Source organism: Antechinus flavipes, chromosome 2 (genome assembly GCF_016432865.1).
Source record: "Antechinus flavipes isolate AdamAnt ecotype Samford, QLD, Australia chromosome 2, AdamAnt_v2, whole genome shotgun sequence".
Classification (NCBI taxonomy): domain Eukaryota; kingdom Metazoa; phylum Chordata; class Mammalia; order Dasyuromorphia; family Dasyuridae; genus Antechinus; species Antechinus flavipes.
Genome location: NC_067399.1, coordinates 93001310 through 93021875, shown reverse-complemented (window position 1 = coordinate 93021875; position 20566 = coordinate 93001310). Strand labels below are relative to the sequence as shown.

At 38.2% G+C, this 20566-nt stretch overlaps 1 protein-coding gene across 3 annotated transcripts in view; it reads left to right on the top strand.

Annotated features, from left to right (window-relative positions):
• STPG4 (sperm-tail PG-rich repeat containing 4) overlaps nt 1–19974 on the top strand; it is a 46378-nt gene extending 26404 nt beyond the window's left edge. For 2 of the 3 annotated variants that reach the window (XM_051975222.1, XM_051975221.1), the window contains exons 7-8: nt 15177–15281; nt 19610–19974. In XM_051975222.1, coding sequence (XP_051831182.1) covers nt 15177–15281; nt 19610–19726 — 222 coding nt within the window. In that variant the 3' untranslated portion in view covers nt 19727–19974. Of the gene's footprint in view, nt 1–15176; nt 15282–16912; nt 16996–19609 lie in introns of all 3 variants that reach the window. The other variant, XR_007950313.1, reaches the window with a different exon arrangement.
• Nucleotides 19975–20566: the final 592 nt, after the last annotated feature.

The following is a 20566-nucleotide window of genomic DNA, read 5'->3' as shown; positions in this document are numbered from 1 at the left end:
ATGAATAAATTATAACAGGAATCTCTAAATAATGCAAATAATGAAGACTGACTATAAGTGTCTGAAGCTGGATGTAAATTCAGGTCTTCTTAAACCTTAGCTTTTTTTTGTTTGTTTGTTTGTTTTTTATTACTTATTTTTATTATATAGAATCGCCAAAGCTTTTGACAATAAAACGTGTTCACAAGAGATCTAGAAGAGTTAGTATTTAGCAACCTAGCTAAACAAATACATAAAAAAACATGAACTTCAAGATATTTCATCATTTTTCTACTTTTTGTGTATTTCAAGGCATTTTTTTTGGTCAGGTATAAAATATGGATTCCTTCCCAAAATAATGCTTTTAATTTTGCAAAATTTTATAGCTAGATAGAAAAAACAAAGCAAACTAGGTATAATAAAAAATCATGAAAATATTTTTACAAAGTTATGCACTCCAGATCAAGAATTCCTAATTGATAAAAGACAATACTAATTTCTATTAAAATATCTGAAAATATACTAACCTTAGCTCTTTAGCCAAACTCAAGCACCAAATCCCATTTCAAAACTGGTCAGTCATCATTCTGCCTAAACCAGAATTTATTATTTAAGATTTTTTTTTTAAAGAAAGTTGGTTTCAGTAATTTTGTTACCATACATAAAGAATGTAGCTTCAAAAGTTTTGCTTTCTGACAGATATATTCTCCAGGGGGTAAGGGTAATCCCAAGCAATCATCTTTTTGTCAAAAATAAGAGAGAAATATGATAGAGAGAAAGGGCATTGGGCTAGGAGTCGTAAATTTGTGTTTTTATTTATTTGTTTTTTTTAAGCACGGGTTCTAACATTAGCTTTCTGTGTGAATTTAAGCAAGTCAGTTAACTTCCCTAGCTTCAATTTTCCCTATTGATAAAATGAAGTTGAAAAGACTTTCAACCATCTTAGAATCCCTTCCTGCTATAACATTCTATGATTGGCTCTGTCTAGTAGGATAGCCATAACTATATGTCTGACTCTTCGTGACCATGGCCATAATGTATCAATACTGTCAATACTGGGTTTTCTTGGCAAAGCGATTTGCCATTTCCTTCTCTAGTGGATTAAGGCAAACCAAGATCAAGTAATTTGCCTGGAGCAGCCTCATGCATAAATTGATGAATTTCCTTTCCCTTTTTTAAAATGTACCATAGTGTTGATTCCTTCGCAGAGAAATCATAGCCAACAGCATTATAACTCACAACTGAATGGAGTTTATTTAATGTGTATTTTCTCTGTAAAGCCTCCTTGGGCTGAGGAACACTATACAGCACTTCAGTATGACACTTGGGGGCCATTTTAAACAATGAGATCAGCACAAAAGCACAAAAATGCAAAAACATGGCACTAAATAGACTACAAAAAGATAATTGTTTAACATATGAAATTTGATTTTTTTTTTAAGTTTGAACTGAGTTTTATTACCTGAAGGGTCCTGTGAACTGGTCAAATCAGATAATTTAGTTCTATACAGAGGAGCTCTTACTGACTGCTACAAAGCAGATTCTGTTGTCCCGGGCAACACCTAGTTTGGCCATGAATAAATTATAACAGGAATCTCTAAATAATGCAAATAATGAAGACTGACTATAAGTGTCTGAAGCTGGATGTAAATTCAGGTCTTCTTAAACCTTAGCTTTTTTTTGTTTGTTTGTTTGTTTTTTATTACTTATTTTTATTATATAGAATCGCCAAAGCTTTTGACAATAAAACGTGTTCACAAGAGATCTAGAAGAGTTAGTATTTAGCAACCTAGCTAAACAAATACATAAAAAAACATGAACTTCAAGATATTTCATCATTTTTCTACTTTTTGTGTATTTCAAGGCATTTTTTTTGGTCAGGTATAAAATATGGATTCCTTCCCAAAATAATGCTTTTAATTTTGCAAAATTTTATAGCTAGATAGAAAAAACAAAGCAAACTAGGTATAATAAAAAATCATGAAAATATTTTTACAAAGTTATGCACTCCAGATCAAGAATTCCTAATTGATAAAAGACAATACTAATTTCTATTAAAATATCTGAAAATATACTAACCTTAGCTCTTTAGCCAAACTCAAGCACCAAATCCCATTTCAAAACTGGTCAGTCATCATTCTGCCTAAACCAGAATTTATTATTTAATAGACAGAAATGCTAATGTGACAAGAACTCAAGAGCTCCTAGAGATACATAATAGACTGAAAGGGGGTGTCTGTGTGGATTTACATAAATTGGAAACCATTTTGCAATGGAAGATCCTCCCTACTGAGTAATAGTTTTTAAGCTCTTTTGGGGGCTTTTCCAACTTGTCATTATTTTTTCATTCCTGATGGAACTTTTTAATGGTCTGTCAAAAAAGATTCACTAGCGGACATGAAAGGTAAAATTCATTTGATAACCTGGAGAACTTTGTTTTCTTGACATTTCTGGATTTTCATTTTCTGGAGACTAATGCCCCCATCCTGCCATAGGCATCCCTATTCCCTATTTTGTACCTGGTCCTACATGTACTTTTCTGAGAAATGGGCACATGTTAAAAAGAATGATACAGAGGATTCTCTTGTAGTCAGATTATAGGCAACATTGGGGGGGGGGGGGGGAATTGCCATTTCCTAACGTCATCCACTCTGACTTTTAAGGACCTTTAACTTACCTGGCATCTCACTTAATGCCACTTCCTCTGGGCATTATTTTTAACATGCTTGACTTTCATTCTCACCTCTGCTCCTAGATGCCATGTGTAGGCAATTGTACAATCAAGAAAAGTCAAGTTTGGCACCTTTCAGATCATTAGTTGCCACAGATCAGAGCTAATATGCCCGCAGTGGGCACAATCCAGACCTGGATTTCCAGCCTCCAGGTCGAGTGGATGCTTGTAAAATAGTGCCCATTTATCCATAGCTCCTCCAAGAGGAAAAGGGACAAGGAGGGACCTCAGCCTACCAAGCCAGGGCCTCCATTTTAGGGGAAGGAGACACAATTTGTTTCAAAACACCATGAGAAAAAAGGCTGAAAATTCAAGAAGTAGATTGAGTTAGACAGTCAATTCACTGGCAATCTTTGTATCTCCTAATCTCATAATAATCTTCTGGCCTGAAAGTTCCCCATTAGCCCTTTGGATTTTTGTGCCCTAAGGATTTCTGGTTCTGGTTCTGTCTAGTGAGTTGTATTCCAATTCAGATCTTGTTCTTTTTTCTCCCCAGGAGGGTGATTGCCATATTTCCAGTAAAGGCAGTTGGGGTGATTGCCCTAATTAGGCAATATTCCCTGGGGTTAGGGTAGAATATAACATTATTTCACATGTTGTGTTATTGTTTGTCCTGATAACATCAGGGAGGTGACTTGAAAGTGAATTGGACTTAAGTGAGAGAGGGCTGGGAAAGGTCCCCTGCCTCACTTTCCCCTCCAGAGCCATCTGGGTCCAGTGGCCAGATATAGATTAGGAGGAATAGAGGTGGTCCTAGATGCAATGGGAGACCTTGGGCTTTTAAAGGTAAGGTCTCAATTTGGCTGAGGTCGCAGTCATTTAGTGATTAAGGCTATGTAGCCAAGAATGGGAGGGGAAGACCCCTCAGGGTTTCTAGCCAAAATGGAAAAGAGTGTTATTGACTTTCACTAGAGTCAGGACTAGAACAACGGCTAAATGGGGTCTATTGGTGGTCAATTAATGAGCATCTGAGTGATTTTGGTTTAAGGTAATGTCCTCAAGAAAGAAATCTAGCCAGTTAATCTTCCAAGATATCTTAGGAGGGTTCAGAAATCCCCCCAAAAAGTTTTCAAGAGCATCTGTAAACTCATTTTGAAATTGAAGTCCATCATCATCAGCACCCCTTGCCCCCCAAGGTCTTTTTCACTTGAAGTACTGATTAGCTGCATCTCTCCAAAATTAAAGGGACTAAGGAAATATTAGAATATCTTTTTGTTACACTGAGTTTTATTTTTTTTTCCACTTTTTGGTAACAGAGATATGTTTTTCTAACAGGATAGTCTTAAATAAGATTCTGTAGTCTAAGCCCAATCTTCCTTTCCAACTAATTTACCACTTATACTTTGCCACACTTCCTACTCCATCAAGACTTGATCTGCTCACTAGCCTCCAAACCAATCCTATCTCTTTGCAGTTGCTCCAATAGTCCCCTTAGCTAAAATACCTTCCCCAGTAAATCCATATTTTTTCCAAAGTAATTTCAAGTTCAAATCCATAGTGGTGAACTTCCATGCTAATTAGCTAAAGAAATTCAATTCAACCAGCGAATATGTGCCTACTCTGTGCAGGCACCAAGACAATGACAAAAGCAGGAAAACAATACCTTGAATTGCTACTAATTTGGTTTTGTTATTCAGTTTTGCCTGGTCCCCTAAAGAGATCCTAAGCTTTTTGAGGACTGTGAAGAACTGTTTATAGTCCCAGAAGCCTAGCATACATAGCCTTATAGACTATACTAATACAATAAGTATATATCGATAGTATTCGATCGAATGTATTTTATTATAATAGAATTTTATTGGGACCAGCAGTTTCTAACCCTCTGAGACTTTTCATGTCAGAATGAGTATAAAATGGAAGAGAATTCTAACTCTCGGACTTGATCATAATAAAGAGAACTTCAGAACTCAATGATAATTTGGTTTTCTCTTTGTTTTTGTACCAAATGGCATCAGCATGGGTCAATTAGTTTAGTGAGTAAAACACACAGGCACTCTTCAAATAGACAAAATACAGCTGTCTCCCATATTTCCTTTTAAATTCTGAGATGATGTACTTTATAGATTGGATCTTGGATCTATTATGTAACTCTTTGGGGATAAAGTCATAACCAAGAACTGGCATGTCACTTGATATCCATTGTTTATAATGATGTTAGGGAAAAGCTCATTAGAGACTATAGTAAAATTGAAGTGTCCCAGAATCATAGTTCATAGTCTGTTTGAAAGAATTCAAGGAGATTCTTTTATAGTCATTAAAAAACAAACAAACAAACAAAAAAACCACACTTTACCATAAAACTGACACTAGTCTTTAAGAAAGTAGAGGAAAACTGGGGGGAGAGCTTACATAGTGAAATTTTGAGGTCTCAATCAGTAGGATAACAGCTTATGTGGGAGAGTAAGGTTGTCGATAAGAAGTCAAGATGTAGTCTTTTTCCAGGTGGGGATCAGGTAAAGAAGTCAGGATGTAGCTTTTACAACAGCCCAGCTAAGGGGCCAGGATGTCATTCAGGTAAGGAGACAGAAGGGGGAATTTCGTAAGGTTCTGAATTTTTGTAAGATCCTATGCACAGATAATACTTCATATTCCTTAGTTAGATATAAAGTTTTGAGTAGATCCTGGACTCATATCCTCCCTTTCTGTCTTTTGGAGAGAGGAAATTCTGGGGACAAAGCTTGGGTTTCCAATAAAATGATTAAGTTTCCTGTTGGTATAAAAGAACTAGACCCTATCCCTGCTGAAATTCATAAGACTTGAGGAAGAGGAGTTGTTCTGTTTCATCGGAACCTTATTAAAAATGAGCCTTAAACTACTGTGTGATTCAGAGTAGAATATCAGAGATTGCATCTTTGTGGTAGATACAGGAGAAAGGTATTGGATCTGACCTTCCCCCATTCCCACTCACTTCAAAAGTGTCTTTACAGGAATCTTCACCTCATCATCATTCCTTCTACACTTCTCAGAGGCTGATAATAGAACTTGTTTATGTAAAAATTAGTCACCGGTATTCAAGGTTAAATGCTTGCAATAGACTTCATTCTCACTATTTCTAGTGAACCTATTAAATCTTCCCTTCTTAATCTCCTCTATTCTTTTTCTCTTGCCTCTTCCTCCTTGAAATCCCTGTCTAGTTCTTTACCCATAAAGTAGCATAGTGAATTAATATTATCCCCGATTAGATACTGATTCTTGAAATTTGAAAACATCTTTATCTAGTTAGTTTAGTTTTGGTATGATCTTGCCTGATGACAGAGGGTGCAATAAATGGTCTTTTGAAGAAGTTATTTCATATCTAGGATTCTGTGACTTTGGAAAGGTACTTGTTGATGAGGTCAGGGTAGCAATTTCTAGTTCAAAATAAACATGTGACAAATTCACAATGACTATTCTCTTTGCCAAAAGGTAGGCTTATTAAGGAGAAGAGGTTACAGACAAATTAAGAGGTAAAATAAGCACCAGAGTAGCAATAAATATAGTAGAAAATAGAACTGGGAGAGCAATAGGATTATCAAGAAAAGGAATTTGGAAGAATCCTTAAAGGAATATGCCATTGACTGACAGATTAGATCTATAGAAGAGTTTAACAGACTAACCAGAGTTTATGTTTTTACATACACACACATACATATATACTATATATATATATGTAAAAGGTGCCATTAAAGGGAAAACATTATGAGGGAGAGACAAAGAGAGCATCTCATAGTAGGCTTAGTCCTGGAAAGAATTTAGCAAAGATCTTCATGAGCAGATCTTTTATACCTGATATTAGTCAAATGGATGTCTTCCTATCTGGAAAAAAGTAAGTCACTTGTCACTTTACAAGAGGTGACATTTGTGTTTCTAAGAAGCTAGCCTTTCCAAAAACACACTAATGTTAACAACCTTATCTAAGCAACATTTTCTGAGCCATCCTGAATAGCATTTTCTGCTAATCAATCAATTATTCATTCAACAAGCAATTTATTAAACACCCATTAAGTTTCAGGTACTATGATAAATACTGGGGGTAAAAATGAAATGGGCCCTGCCTTCAAGCAAACATATAATCTATTGGTGTGGAGAGAAAGAATGTCATATGCACATATAAATAAATATAAAATATATACATATTAAATGCAGGGTAATTTCAGGAAAAGGATCAAGAAAAGCATCCATAGATATTTAAATCTTAAGGGCATTAAGAATTCTAAAAGGTATCAGTGAGGACAGAATGCATTCCAGGCATGGGAGAAGAGCACAAAAACCATGGGAGGTAGAATGATATTTGTAAAGAACAGCAGTAGATCAGTTGGTCTAGAATAGAGAATAGGATAAAAGGAGAGTAATACATAATAAGTTTGGAAAAGCAGGCTAGAACTTATCTTTGGGAAGGTCTAAAAGGGTTATATATACATATACATATAACAAATATTGCCAAATAGATAGACGCCTTAGTCTTTTATCTTAGAAGTAGGAGGAAACCACTAGAATTTATTGAGCAGGGAAAGACATGGAAAGACTTGTTCTTTAGGGATATCCATCTAATACTAGGGGAGAATTATAGAGACATGAAAGGATTGAGGGAAGGGACTCATTTAGGAGGCAATTTGAGATAGTGTAGGTGGCAGCTGTGTGAGTGGAGAGAAGGCGAAATTTAAGAGCTGAAAGTCTGGAAACTGATTGGATATGGAGGATGAGTTGAGGATGAGTCAGTTGACTTGTCAACTTGAGGAACTGGAAGAATAATGGACGGATAGAAACTGGGACGCTAGGAAAAGAGGGATGGGCTTGGGAAGAAATCAATAAACAAGTATTAGGTGTTTCCTATGTGCAGGCACCATGCTACAAAAGATAATGAATTCTGTTTAGATCATGTTGAGTTTGAGGTAGCCATAGGACATCCAGTAGGCAGTCGGTGATGATTAGAGCCCAGGGCAGCTTGGTGATGATCATTGCACAACAAAGTCTGGAGTTCAAATGTGACCTTGGGCATTTACTACCTGCGTGATCCTGGCAAATCACTTAAGCCTGTTTGTCTCACTTCCTATTTTAGATATAATCCTTTTCTACTCCACTCCCTAGTGAATCCTTCCTTGTGACAGGAAAAACAAGTAGAAACACTTGCTACTCAAACTTTATCTACCTGGTAGTCTTACAGACCCTTCTGGTCTATAAGGAAATATATTTAATTACCTTTTCTCTAGGCCCTTCAGTGGTCCTTCAAGCCTTTTGTGTTTATATCACAGTTGTTTCTGGAAATATTCTGCCTCTCCAATTCTAATAGCCTTGCAATGGAAAATTCCATCCACATCCAGAGAGAGAAACTATGGAGACTGAACGTGGATTTTCACCTTTGTTGTAGTTGTTTGCTTGCTTGTTTTTTTTCTCATTTTTTCCCTTTTGACCTGATTTTTCTTGCTCAGCAGGATGAATATGGAAATATGTTTAGAAGAATTGCACATGCTTAACTTAGATTGCTTGCTATCTTGGGGAAGGGAGGAGGAAGGAAGGAAAATTTGGAACATGAGGTTTTGCAAAGGTGAATGTTGAAAACCATCTTTGCATGTATTTGGAAAAATAAAATACTATTAAAATGTGTGAGGGGGAACTACTCTGCCTCTCCAGCCCATCATCCTCATCATCTTAAGCTTCCACTGTATCAAAGAACAAGAGATCAGCAAATCTAACCCAAATGGTTAGCCTTTGCTAGCACAGACTGCACTTACCTCCTACTTCTCTACATGAAGAAGAGATGTGTGTTTCATTGTCTCGTCTCACTATAATTTAAGAGTTTTGTTTTGGTTTTGTGCTCTTTTCCTTATAGATACAAAGCTGAAAGGGACTAGCGGGGTGATCTAAACCAACCCTCTCATTTTCACAAAGGAGGCGAAAGCCTAGGAAGGTTAGGGAATTTGCTCAGCATCACACAAGTAGAAAATGGGAGACTTGAGTGCAAACCCCGAAGTTCCCATGTCACCCTGCCTCCGATTATTATAGTAATTGTATATATTGTTCAGTTGGATCTGCTTAACTCTGTATCAAAACCTTCCATAGGTTTTTGAATTCCTCATGTTAATTGTTTTGTGCAGTGTATTGCATTCATTGGCCAGTATGTACATGTATTCCACAATGAATGAATGAATACCCACTTCTTTTTCCTAGTATTTAATTACAAAAAAAAAGCTTTGCTATGAATATTTATTCATTTACAGGTTGATGTGTTTTACCTTATCTTTCCTTTGGCTATATATTATCTCAGGTTTCTATCCAGATTTAGAAATGGTCCTTTTTAAGGGACATATTTGGGGTGTCAAGGAAGACTAACCGCATTAGGTGGGAGGCTTGTCAAGCCCTTTTCAGGGTAGCTTATCCACCTTTGTCCATCTGGACTCACCTCTCACCTGTGGCTCCAATAAACTGTACAATGCACAGTTACCTTGGTAAATCATTTCACAGATGGGCTAGAGCGAGTTGAAGGTCAGTGACCTGTTGGTGAATTCGGGAGATCTTGACTCCAAGCATGTGGAGACTTTATCCCAGTGGAACGGGAAGATGAGATCAATTTGTTCCAAAAGCCAGGAAGGGGCTAAAGCAAGTACTTGAAGGTTTGGCTTATCCTCTGCATTCCAGTCCTTCTCACTTTAGCCTCCCCACTGGACTTCAAAGACTCTGGAAGAGAGCACAAGGCTGAGGACTTTGTGCAACTCTCAGCTTAAGTTAAGACATCATCCTTGGTTCTCTTTGAAAATGAAGGATAAACACCAAGAGACAAACTTGGGATGGATAATAGTTACTGCAAAATAACTTTTGTTACATGACTTTTAATTTGGATAAAACAAGTGAGCCCATGCTGATGAAATAATGGAACATTAAATGAAGAGACTCAAAAGCCTGAATATGTTAATGGGTCTCATAAAGATCCTGATATCTGAAAGTACGGGTTTGATAAATGCTTCATTAGTGCTGGAAGTGAAAGGATGTAGGCTACAATATTTCTTTGCTACTCTACAGATTGATCTGTATATTGTCATTGGAGTTGAATCAATGGTAAAACACTTAGCAGCAGCTACTTTGACACATCTATTAATCTCACCCAGTAGTATTCAATTTTCTGGTGGAACCCAAAGGAGCTTCTCCCCACCCTGTTTGAGCTATTACAGTAGCTCATATTTCTCCAAGATGAGTAATGAGCTAAGGGAGTACCAACAACTTCACCTTGCTCATGGTCTCTGTTCCACCCGTCTGTCAGTTTGGGAACGGTGTTTCTTTCTTTCTGGCACAGGTTATAAAATTATGAGGCCTTCTCATTCCTTGATTACTAGACTTGTGCCCTGCTGCTAATAACCAGCTCCATTCCTGGTGGCATAATTGAGAATGGCAGCACTCATTATACCACAGTGACAAATAACGGTAAATAAGGGAAGCATCATTACTTAGCATCATCCAGCTATTGATGGGCACAGTTTGCATTGGCAACATGTCACTGGAGCTCTAATGGAGAACAGGAATGGTGCAACAGGTAATATACCACCAGGGTCCCAGTCACAAATTTCAGACTTCCTGCCTAGCTTTTCTACTGAATTCAACTATGGCCTTGGGCAAATTGCGTAAAATAGCTGTTCTTCAGAAATTAGCTATAAAAACGGTCAATTCTGCTAAGCCTTGGGTGGATGTGAGACATACTGGGAAGTACCATGTATTCCTTTTGGCTTCTGTGGTGTAATTTGTTATAGTTGAAGTTCTAGCTCCCAGGGCACAAGAAAGATATAATGGGAAATGATGATGCTCTAGAAAAGGATAAATGGAATTCTCAAAGATGTGGGAAGGCAGAAGCCTATAAGAAGAAAATAATCTTCCATTTGGAAGGACAAAAGCCAAAAGAGAGTGTGATTGAAATCTGTATACAAAAAGGAGACAACCATAAATAACTTTAACTAATCCCATAATACTAGAACTAGGGAAACACACTTTAAAGTTTGAAGGAAGTAGATTTAAGACCCATAAAAAGATGATCTCCTTTATACAGTAAGAAATAAGCAGACAGAATATGTTATGCTAATCAATGCTAAAACATTTAGCATGATTCATTTGATATATTGATTAATCTAGCCAAAGAGTATTGAATTATTGCGGCCATATGGTGGGATGGTGGAATTTGAGGAAGGAGTATAGCCCAGCTCTTCTGACAGCTATTACTATAATGATTTAAGAGGAACACTAGATTGAGAAGTGATTGGGAAATTGAAGGGCAAACTACAATGGATCATTTTTTCTGTTGAAGATCATTAATTCTACTTACTTTTTTTTTTTTTTTTTTTTAATGATCAGGGCAGGAACTGGGAAACAGCAGCATAGGGCAAGGGACAAAAGTGGTGTTGAGGAGAATCAGAGACAAGGACTGAGTTAAGAACTCTGAATTAGATCAGCAGGTGGTGACACCCTGAGGATACTGTCAAATCAATACTCCACCAAGACTCTCCCAAGGACATAGTACCCAGAGCCTCAAGTTTCCAATTCAGTTAGAGGGTGGGGACTCTTTTCAGACAGAAAAGCTTACAGACTCAGTCCCCCAGAGCTCTCAGCTAGGCCAGTAATGTCATGGCTGCCTAGAGCAGATCATTGAAACAAAAACTAAACAAACAAAAAAAGGTAAAGAGCTCATATATGGCCAGAGATGCCCAAGACACAAACCCAGAAAAGATACAAAAACTCAAAGAAAAAACACAGCTTGCTGTAAAAATTAATATTCTTAGAAAAAATAATCTAAGAGTTTGAAAAAGAGAAAAAAATTATATAAATGAAATGAGTATAATAGAAGAAAGAATTGGAGGGGAGATCTGGAAAGAAAATTAACAGCTTAGCACAAAAAGTATAAAACTTTGTCCAGTTAACAAAATTCTTGAAAATTAAAATGGTCTACACAGAAATTGACAACTATGAGATAATAAATATCAAAACAAAGTCAAAAGATAGAAGAAAATATATTGTCTTATAAAAAACTGACTCGGAAAACATCAGGGAGAGGTAATTTAACAATCACTGAACTACCTAAAAGTGATGATAAATTTTTTAAAAACCTGAATATCATATTTCAAAGAAATCATGAAGTTAAAACTTCCCAGATCTTTTAGAAGAATAGAAGGGCAAAGTAAAATTGTAAAGAATTCATTGATCACTCCCTGAAAGAAACCCCAATATGAAAAATCTCAGGAATATTATAGCCAAAATACAAAGCATTTAGGTTAAAGAAAAAAAAATACTAAGGTACTAGAAAGAAATAGTTCAAAAACCAAACAACCACAGTTTGGATTATATAAGATTTAACAACTTCTATGTTAAAGAAGTGAAGAATGTGGTACATATGTCTAAAAGTCAAAAAGAAATCAGCTCATAACCAAGAATAACTCAATCAGAAAACTGACTATAATCTTATAGGAGAAAATGGATCTTTGATGAAAGGAAGGATTTCTAAGCATTCCTGATGAAAAGACTTTGTCTTTCAGAAATGAATTGACTAGAAATTTTTGAAATGTCAGAATAAAGAGAAGCATAAAATAGTCAGTACAAATAATAAGAAAAGATTTTATAAAGTCAGAGTTTTTGCTTTTAATGGAAAGGGTGGTGGTAGTTCAAGCATCTTCTAAAACCTTAATATCACTGGGGTCATGAAATTAGTCAAATGAAATGGAGAATCTGGGAATGATTTTTACTTTGTTTTGATGATATTAACCAAGAAAAAAAAAGGAGGGAAGAAAAAAAATACACTAAGGGAAAAAAGAGGAGGAATACAAGAGAGATCTCATATTATCAGAGTGCAAGTAGAAATCTACACAAATGAGAGAGATACAGTACACATACATGGCCAGTGTGGGAATTGTCCTTCACTATGGATTTGTGGTTTATAGGATTGCAGGTTTCTGCCCTCCTCCTATATCACCATGTTCCCTTGTGGGAGGAGGGAGGGAGGGAAGGAGAGAGATAGAGACAGAGACAGAGATGTTTGTTAATTAAGAAAAAATTGATTAAAAACATTATTGTGGTCATACCACACAAAGATGATAAATAATTGTCTTTGCCCAGCTTTACCTAACTTTACATCTCCCCCCACCCCCACCCTCCAGACTTCTTCAAGAGGAGTATAGTGTTCCAGGTATAAGTGGTACAGGCTTAAAAATAGAAATTACTTAAAAGATTAGATAAATTCATGGATATCTTCCCAATGGGAAATATTAGGAAGCTGCTTCTTGATGACAATGCCATAAGTAAACTCTTGAGCTGTATAGACCATCAAACTGACCAAACATGGCCATTTTTACAAGCTTATTATTCTAGATGATTAAATGGTGCCCCTTTGTGCCCAAAAAGTTAATGTGTTTCCAAAGTGCTTCACACAAAGCACAAAATCAAAAGCATAAAATCTGGCTCACATCATAATTCCATCATTTTCTTATGGAGTATAAAAAGACCTAAAGATTTCATATCTATATGTGGCTGTAATAATATATTTTATTATGAATACACACACACACACACACATATTTGGGAAAGTAAGGGGACATCTTGTGGTTGGTACTTGTCTCCATGATGTGATTTTGGTCTGATTGGGGCCAGTCAATTGCATTGAATAAATGGTTTTTCTAGTCTGATTACTTGGTAATCACTTCTTAAAAACAACTCAGTGGATATCAAGTTGAGGTTGACAGTCACTTTTGGGGATGTTGTGATAGTTATTCCTGAATAGAGTGGTGAATTGACAACTCTAGATTCAGGAATGGTCAGTTTGAGCTAATTGCTGCTTATTTTTTACTTTGAGTCTGTCAAGAAATATGGAGACCCTATTTAAGAGATACAAAAATGATCTAAAACAACAGTTACCATCCTCAAGGAGAAGGAAAAAGGTGAAGAGCATACTATGAATTCACACCTACTAAAGAGAGTATTCACACATAGAAAACTAACTAGTAAGAAATATAAGGCTCTGAATGAGTGTACAATGAGTTCAGAAAAGGGAAGGATGACTTGATTCACATGAATGAGCAGAAAAAAATAAATGAGACAAGATAGGCCTTGAAGGATGGGTATAGAACTTTCTTTTCTTTATTCTTAAGGTTAATTCTCATTTTTTTTTTATTTGTTTGTTTGCTGGCTTTGTTTTTAAGTGACTTGAAAGGAGACTTGCCTACTCCTAAGTAGTTGATTTGTTTAGGAAACAAAATTTAAGAGATAGGAATTGACTTAGTCCAGGTAAGTCACTTTATTTTTCTCAGCCTCAGATTCCTTATTTATAAAGTTTGGTGGTGGTGCTGGTGGGGTATGATGATTTCTTACGTCTAGTCCAGCTCTTACTCTATAATCCTTTGAACTTCTGAGGGAGTTTATAAGAATGAAGCATATTACCCTTGGATCCATCAATGTCGCAACTGGGCCTGTATCCCAAAAAGATCATAAAAAAGGGAAAAGGCCCCATGCATGCAAAATTGTTTCTAATAGCTCTTTTTTGTAGTGGTAAGGAACTGGAAAATGAATCAGTTAGGGAATGGCTGAATAACTTATGGTATATGAATGTCATGGAATATTATTGTTCTATAAGAAATGATTTCAGAAAAGCCTGGAAAGACTTACATGAACATGCTATAAGTGAAATGAGCAGAACCAGGAGAATCTTGTACACCGTAACAATAAGATTATGTGATGAGCAATTGTGATGGACATGGTTCTTTTCAGTAATAAAGTGATTCAAGGCAATTCCAATAGACTCATGTTGGAGAGAGCCAACTGTAGTCAGAGAGAAAACTATGGAGATCAAGTGTGGATCACAACATAGTATTTTCACCTTTTTTTTTTTTTTTGCATTGTTTGCTTGTTTGTTTTTTCTTTCTTGTGTTCCCCCCCCCCCTTTGATCTGATTTTTTTCCTTTGTAGTGTAACGAAAACGGAAATATGTTTAGAAGAACTGCACATGTTTAACCTATCATGTATTACTTGTTGTCTAGGGGAGGAGGTAGGGAGAAAGGGAGGAAGAAAAATTGGAACACAGGATTTTCCCAGGGTGAATGCTGAAAATGATCACTGCATGTATTTGGGGAAATAAAAACCTATTAACGTGATTCAGAGTTCAGTTCTCTGCGGATGAGTTTGCTCACTTATCGGAAGGCAGAGATTTGCAGGTGGCTTGTTGGTTGCACACACACTGGTGGTATGTACACATGACCTGGCTTTATCATCTCAAGGGTACAGATATCCATGCTCAAAGCTAAACTTAACTCCCAGTCAGGGGCATGGCGAATATTTTCTTCTTTAATTCTCTACAATTCTACCTCAAGTTTGATAGTGTGCCATGTGTAAAAAAAGTATCAAAATAAAATTTTAGAAGGAGATATGTCTACTTTAATTTAATGCATTACATACAACCTAATTATCGAGGAAGAAGATTGAAAAATTCTCAGTATTCATTATAACGAAAAACTCATTTTTCCTTTAGAAAGAAGGCCCAGGCCCGGCTTATTATGAGGCAAAATCGGCAAAGATAAATCCTATTACATCCTGTTTCCAGTCAAAAGTGCCTAGATTCCAGCCAGTTCGTTCAGTGAGTATTCTAGAAATAGAGACTAGTTAGGAAAGACAAGGCTCTCCCAAAGGAGCAGCTTTAACAACCAATACAGTTTGAGAGGTTCAAAGAGCAGCAATTAGCCCTGCCCTAGGGGTTTACTGAGGGTGTGGGACTAAATGACTTCTAAAGGAATAATCAATTAACGGGAAATATTTCTTATATCCCTACTGTGTGTCAGGTGCCATGCCAGGTGCTAAAGGTGGAAGTACAAAGAATAAAATCATCTTTATTTTCAATGAACTTACATTCTAATGGGAAACAAATGTCCCTAGAAAAGTATAAATAGCATAAATGTGAAATTAACAAACACAAATATATACAAATAAATACAAATAATGTGATAGTTTGGGCAGTTTGGGCTGGAGGATGCCAGCAGTTGGGAGGAATCAGGAAAGGCTTCGTGTAGATGGTACCTGAGCTGCGTCTTAAAGAAAAAGGAAAAATGATTCAGACGTGAGAGGGGAATGCTTTCCAGGGCTATGATGATCAGTGCAGAGGCTAAAACTGGAGGAATAGAGAGAAAGCAAGGTTGGATTGGGGTTAGGATTGCCATTAAGTAACACAGATTTGGGAATAGCCCTGAATGCAAGCTCACTGTATTTCCATATTCCCTCAATTATTCCTACTGGAAATGTCAAAAGGTTCAGGGTAGCTAGGCGGCACAGTGAATAGAGTCAGGAGAACCTGAGTTCAAATGCTGCCTCAAATTCTTACTAGCTGTGTGAATCTGGACAAGTCACTTACCCCATTGCCTCCCCAAACCCCAACAAAGAAAAAAAATGTTTTGCCTTTCCTACCAATTCCAGTTTGATTTTTACCTTGATTTGATTTAACTCAAATAAACATTTATTACCTTACAATTAATTGATTAGCTGATATGGGTTGACTCTTTTAAACTTTATAAATACTTTAGAATCCATGATCTCATTTTTTGGGGGTTTGAAAATTGATTTTTCTTATATACATTTAAAACACAGAATCTTAGGGTGGGAAGGAACGTTAGAACTTCAGACTATCTAGTTGGACAAGAATTAAGTCCAATGTGGCTCTTTCCAACAATGAGATGATCCAGGCCAGTTCCAATGATCTTGTGATGAAGAGAGCTATCTGCCCCCAGAGAGAGGACTGTGGGCACTGAGGGTGGACCACAGTATGGTATTTTTACTTTTTGTTGTTGTTGGCTTGCATTTTGTTTTCTTTCTCATTTTTCTCTTTTTGATTTTTCTTGTGCAGCAAGATAATTGTATAGATATATGTATATATTGGATTTAACATATATTTTTACTATATTAAATATATATTAGATTACTTGCTATGTAGGGAAGGGGTGGAGAAAAATGGGGGGAAATTGGAATATAAGGTTTTGCAAGAGTTACTATTGAAAAATTACCCATGCATCTCTTTTGAAAATTAAAAAGCTTTAATTTTAAAAAGAAGAATAAAGTCCAAAGACCCAGAGAGTCCCATAGTTATGGCAAAGTTAGTTCTAGTACTTAGGTCTTTTGACCTCAATTGTTTTCTTTCTCCACTTATATCTCAGCTATATTAAAGCACTTGTTAATTCAAGAGAAAAGTCATTTTCTTCTACCCTTTGTCCAATTTTAAAGGAATCCACAGCTTTTCACTTCTAATGGCTGTTTTGTGTCTTTTTTGGAGAATCTGCCATTCCCAAGAGAAGAGGAGGGAACAAGTATGTATTAAGCACCTACTATATGCTGGCATTGTGCTGAGTAATTACAAATATTTTACAAATATGCATCCATGTGTAGGAAGACTTGAGACATTTTTTTGGGGGGGAGTGGATCTTATCTTGCAGGTCTGTGGGATTGAACACCTACTTTTTTTCCCCATGATAAGATACTGTCTTGCATGTTTCTAAATTCTAGTCTTTTTTTTTTTTTTGCTGAGGCACTTGGGGTTAAGTGACTTGCCCAGGGTCATACAGCCAGGAAGTATTAAGTGTCTGAGGCCAGATTTGAACTCGGGTCCTCCTGACTTCAGGGCTGGTGCTCTATCCATTGTGTCACTTAGCGACCTCCTAAATTCTAATTTTATTTTTTTGAGAAAGCAAAAGGAGTCAAGAAGTTGTTGATTTTTCACTCACATTTGACTCTGTTGGATGGCACTGGGGGTTTTCCTGGCAAAGATACCAGTTTGCCGGTTCCTTCTCCAACTCATTTTACAGATGAGGAAACTGAGGCAGACAGGGTAAGAGACCGGCCCAGAGTCACAGAGCCAGATCTGAGCTCATGAGTCCGTCTGACTCCAGGCCCAGGACTCTACCCCTCCCCCCACCCGTCACCTAGCTGCCTCTAGTCAGGAAACCCCGGGTTCAAAGTTACCCTGAAAGAATCCAAGCCAGGGCCGGAAGCCCGCGGTGAGAGGCGGAGGGGTTGAGAGCCTCAATATTGGGACTAGTGTCCGTCACCCGGAAGTATTTGTTAGGGATTCCTAATGCGTCCGGCACGCGGCTGAGCGCTGGGATGTAAAGAGAGGCAAAGATGGTATGGACCTGTAAGTGGGAGGTCTGACGAACCCTCACGTGGCGGCCTTCAGAACGGGCCCCTTTTTTAATCGATAAGACAGTTTTAAATACCTGAGGCTAATTTCTTTTAGACTGCAACAAAGTGAGCGGTGGCGCCCAGCCACCCCTTCCATCTAGGGGGAGCTAGAGCGCCCTGCCCCTTTGCCAGCTCGGTCAGCCTCGGAGACGCTTTTATCGTAGTCAGCTCCCCGGTGGGCTTAGACCGCTGAGGCTTCTGGGAGGGGAAGCGGAGAGTGGGGCCTTCAAGGAGCTTACGGGCAAGTGGGAGGGGAGACGGGGCGCCAGGAAACAGGGTGAGCTTCATGGGAAGTCAAATACGGTCCGGAGTGCTCCCAAAGCGCACAAGGAGTGCTCCTGGAATCGGGAGCGGAAGGGATCGCTGGACTGGGAAGGTCAAGGAAAAGCTCACTGAGAGTGGAGAAAAGGAAAGGAGAACCTGGAAAGGGAGAATCAGGGGGGAGAGACTGCAGGAGCCGGGGTTATGGGCCTGGGACGCGGGCTAGAAGCCAGCGGCGGGTAGGGCGGGAGCTCAGGCGATACATAGGACGGGCGCAGGTTAGGAGAGAGCTCCGTCACTGCTGGGCAAGTCACCAAGCCTCTCGGGGCATCTCTGCAAGGACTGTGTCTTTTTGTTTCCGTGTCCCTGTGTCTCTGTCGCTCTCTCTCCGTCTCTGTCTTGTCTCTGTCTCTCCTCTCTTCTCTGTCTATCTGTCTGTCCCTCTCTGTCTCATCTCTTTCTCCTCTCTGTCTCTCTGCATGTCTCTCTCTCTGTCTCTGTCTCCTCTCTGTCTCTGTCTATCTGTCTGTCCCTCTCTGTCTCTCCTCTCTGTCTGTCTGTCTCTTTCTCTCTCCTCTTCCCTCCCTCCTTCTCCTCCCTCTTTCTCTTTTCTCTGTCTCTATCTGTCTGTCTTCCCTTCTCTCTTTCTCTCTCTCTCTTTTTCTTTTTCTCTCTCTCCCTCCACCCCCCCCCTTGGGTCTCTATCTCTCTGTCTCTATCCTTGTCCCTCTCTCTGTCCCTCTTTCTCTTTCCTCTGCCTCTGTCTGTCTGTCTTCCTTCTCTCTTTCTCTCTCTCTCCCTCCACCCCCCCCTTGGGTCTCTATCTCTCTGTCTCTATCCTTGTCCCTCTCTCTGTCCCTCTTTCTCTTTCCTCTGCCTCTGTCTGTCTGTCTTCCCTTCTCTCTTTCTCTCTCTCTCTTTTTCTTTCTCTCTCTCTCCTCCACCCCCCCCCTTGGGTCTCTATCTCTCTGTCTCTATCCCTGTCCCTCTCTCTGTCTCTCTTTCTCTTTCCTCTGCCTCTGTCTGTCTGTCTTCCCTTCTCTCTTTCTCTCTCTCTCTTTTTCTTTCTCTCTCTCTCCCTCCACCCCCCCTTGGGTCTCTATCTCTCTGTCTCTATCCCTGTCCCTCTCTCTGTCTCTCTTTCTCTTTCCTCTGCCTCTGTCTGTCTCTCTCTCTCTCCAAGAGGGACGTGTAAAATAGATTAGAAATGGAAGGGTGACCTCCTCATCTCAGCATACGGGTCTGCTCCCAAATGAAATGACTAGATTAGGGGTCAGAAATAGCATGCATGGTGTCTGTTAAACTATGCTTTGTTGCTCCAGGACATTTGTTGACACATTTTCTCAGGGGAGTGGGGTTTGTTGAAGATGATCTCATGTATAGACTTTAAAAGCTGGTAACTCAACTGCTGCTGTGTCACTTCAAGGTAAGTTAGCCTTCATTATAGTTGTATAGAAAATCAGCCTTTTTTTCCCCCCCCAGAAAACACCAGGCCCAGGAGCATACACGTATACCAGACAGACAGTCAAGCAGCCGCGGAGTATTGCCAAGATGGGACAAGAACATAGCCTTTTCTTCAACAATACAATTGGTTTTTGAGTAATTGGTTTTATTCTCTGACAACTAGTTGAGTTTAAGTAAGAATTACATGAAAAAGAAAGATCTTGTAAATTGTTTTAGGGTGAGCATAGGTGCTAGGATAGGGGAAAACTATTGTTATTACAAGTACTACTATATAATATAGTCCAATGCCTTTTTATAGAGATGTATGCTGGTGATAAAATACTTTTAGGATCATCTCTTATACTATTGAGAAATAAATTGTAAAGGGACCCACTTACCATCAAGACTCTGTTATATTATTTGTTACGTTCGAATTTTTTAAAATCTATATTCACAGACTATAAACTGTCATTGAGTAGTCTGCCCTGATTTGAAAATAAATTTAAGACCATGTTAAGCTTGGATCTAGAAATGCAACAATCCTACCAAACCACACCAATTCAACTCAGTAATTATCTATTCTTTGCCTATTTACTCTATGCTTGGCGGTGCCCTAGGTGCAGAGTGAATTGGGAAGGGAGAGAGATTGGTTTATGTCCTCAATTAGAGAAATAGAATATTATTCTGGCTTGGGGATAAGTCGGGCTGGTCTCCTAGTAGTTTATGATTGATACTGAAAGAAAATGAAATTTATTTAGCCTTAGCAGGAGAAGGATCTTCAATAAACATAGGGGCTGGAGATACCTCGAAGTGAAGGAAGCTCTCTTACTTCCATTATCCACCATGATCTGCCAGCCACGTTTATGAAAATAGTTTCTCATCATTAATTCTGAGATTTAGGCATTAATCACATGAACCAATCAAGTCTCAGAAAAGGGCTCAATCCCTTTTAAGGAAAAATTAACCTAAACTGCAAGAGTAGCAGGATTAGGATCC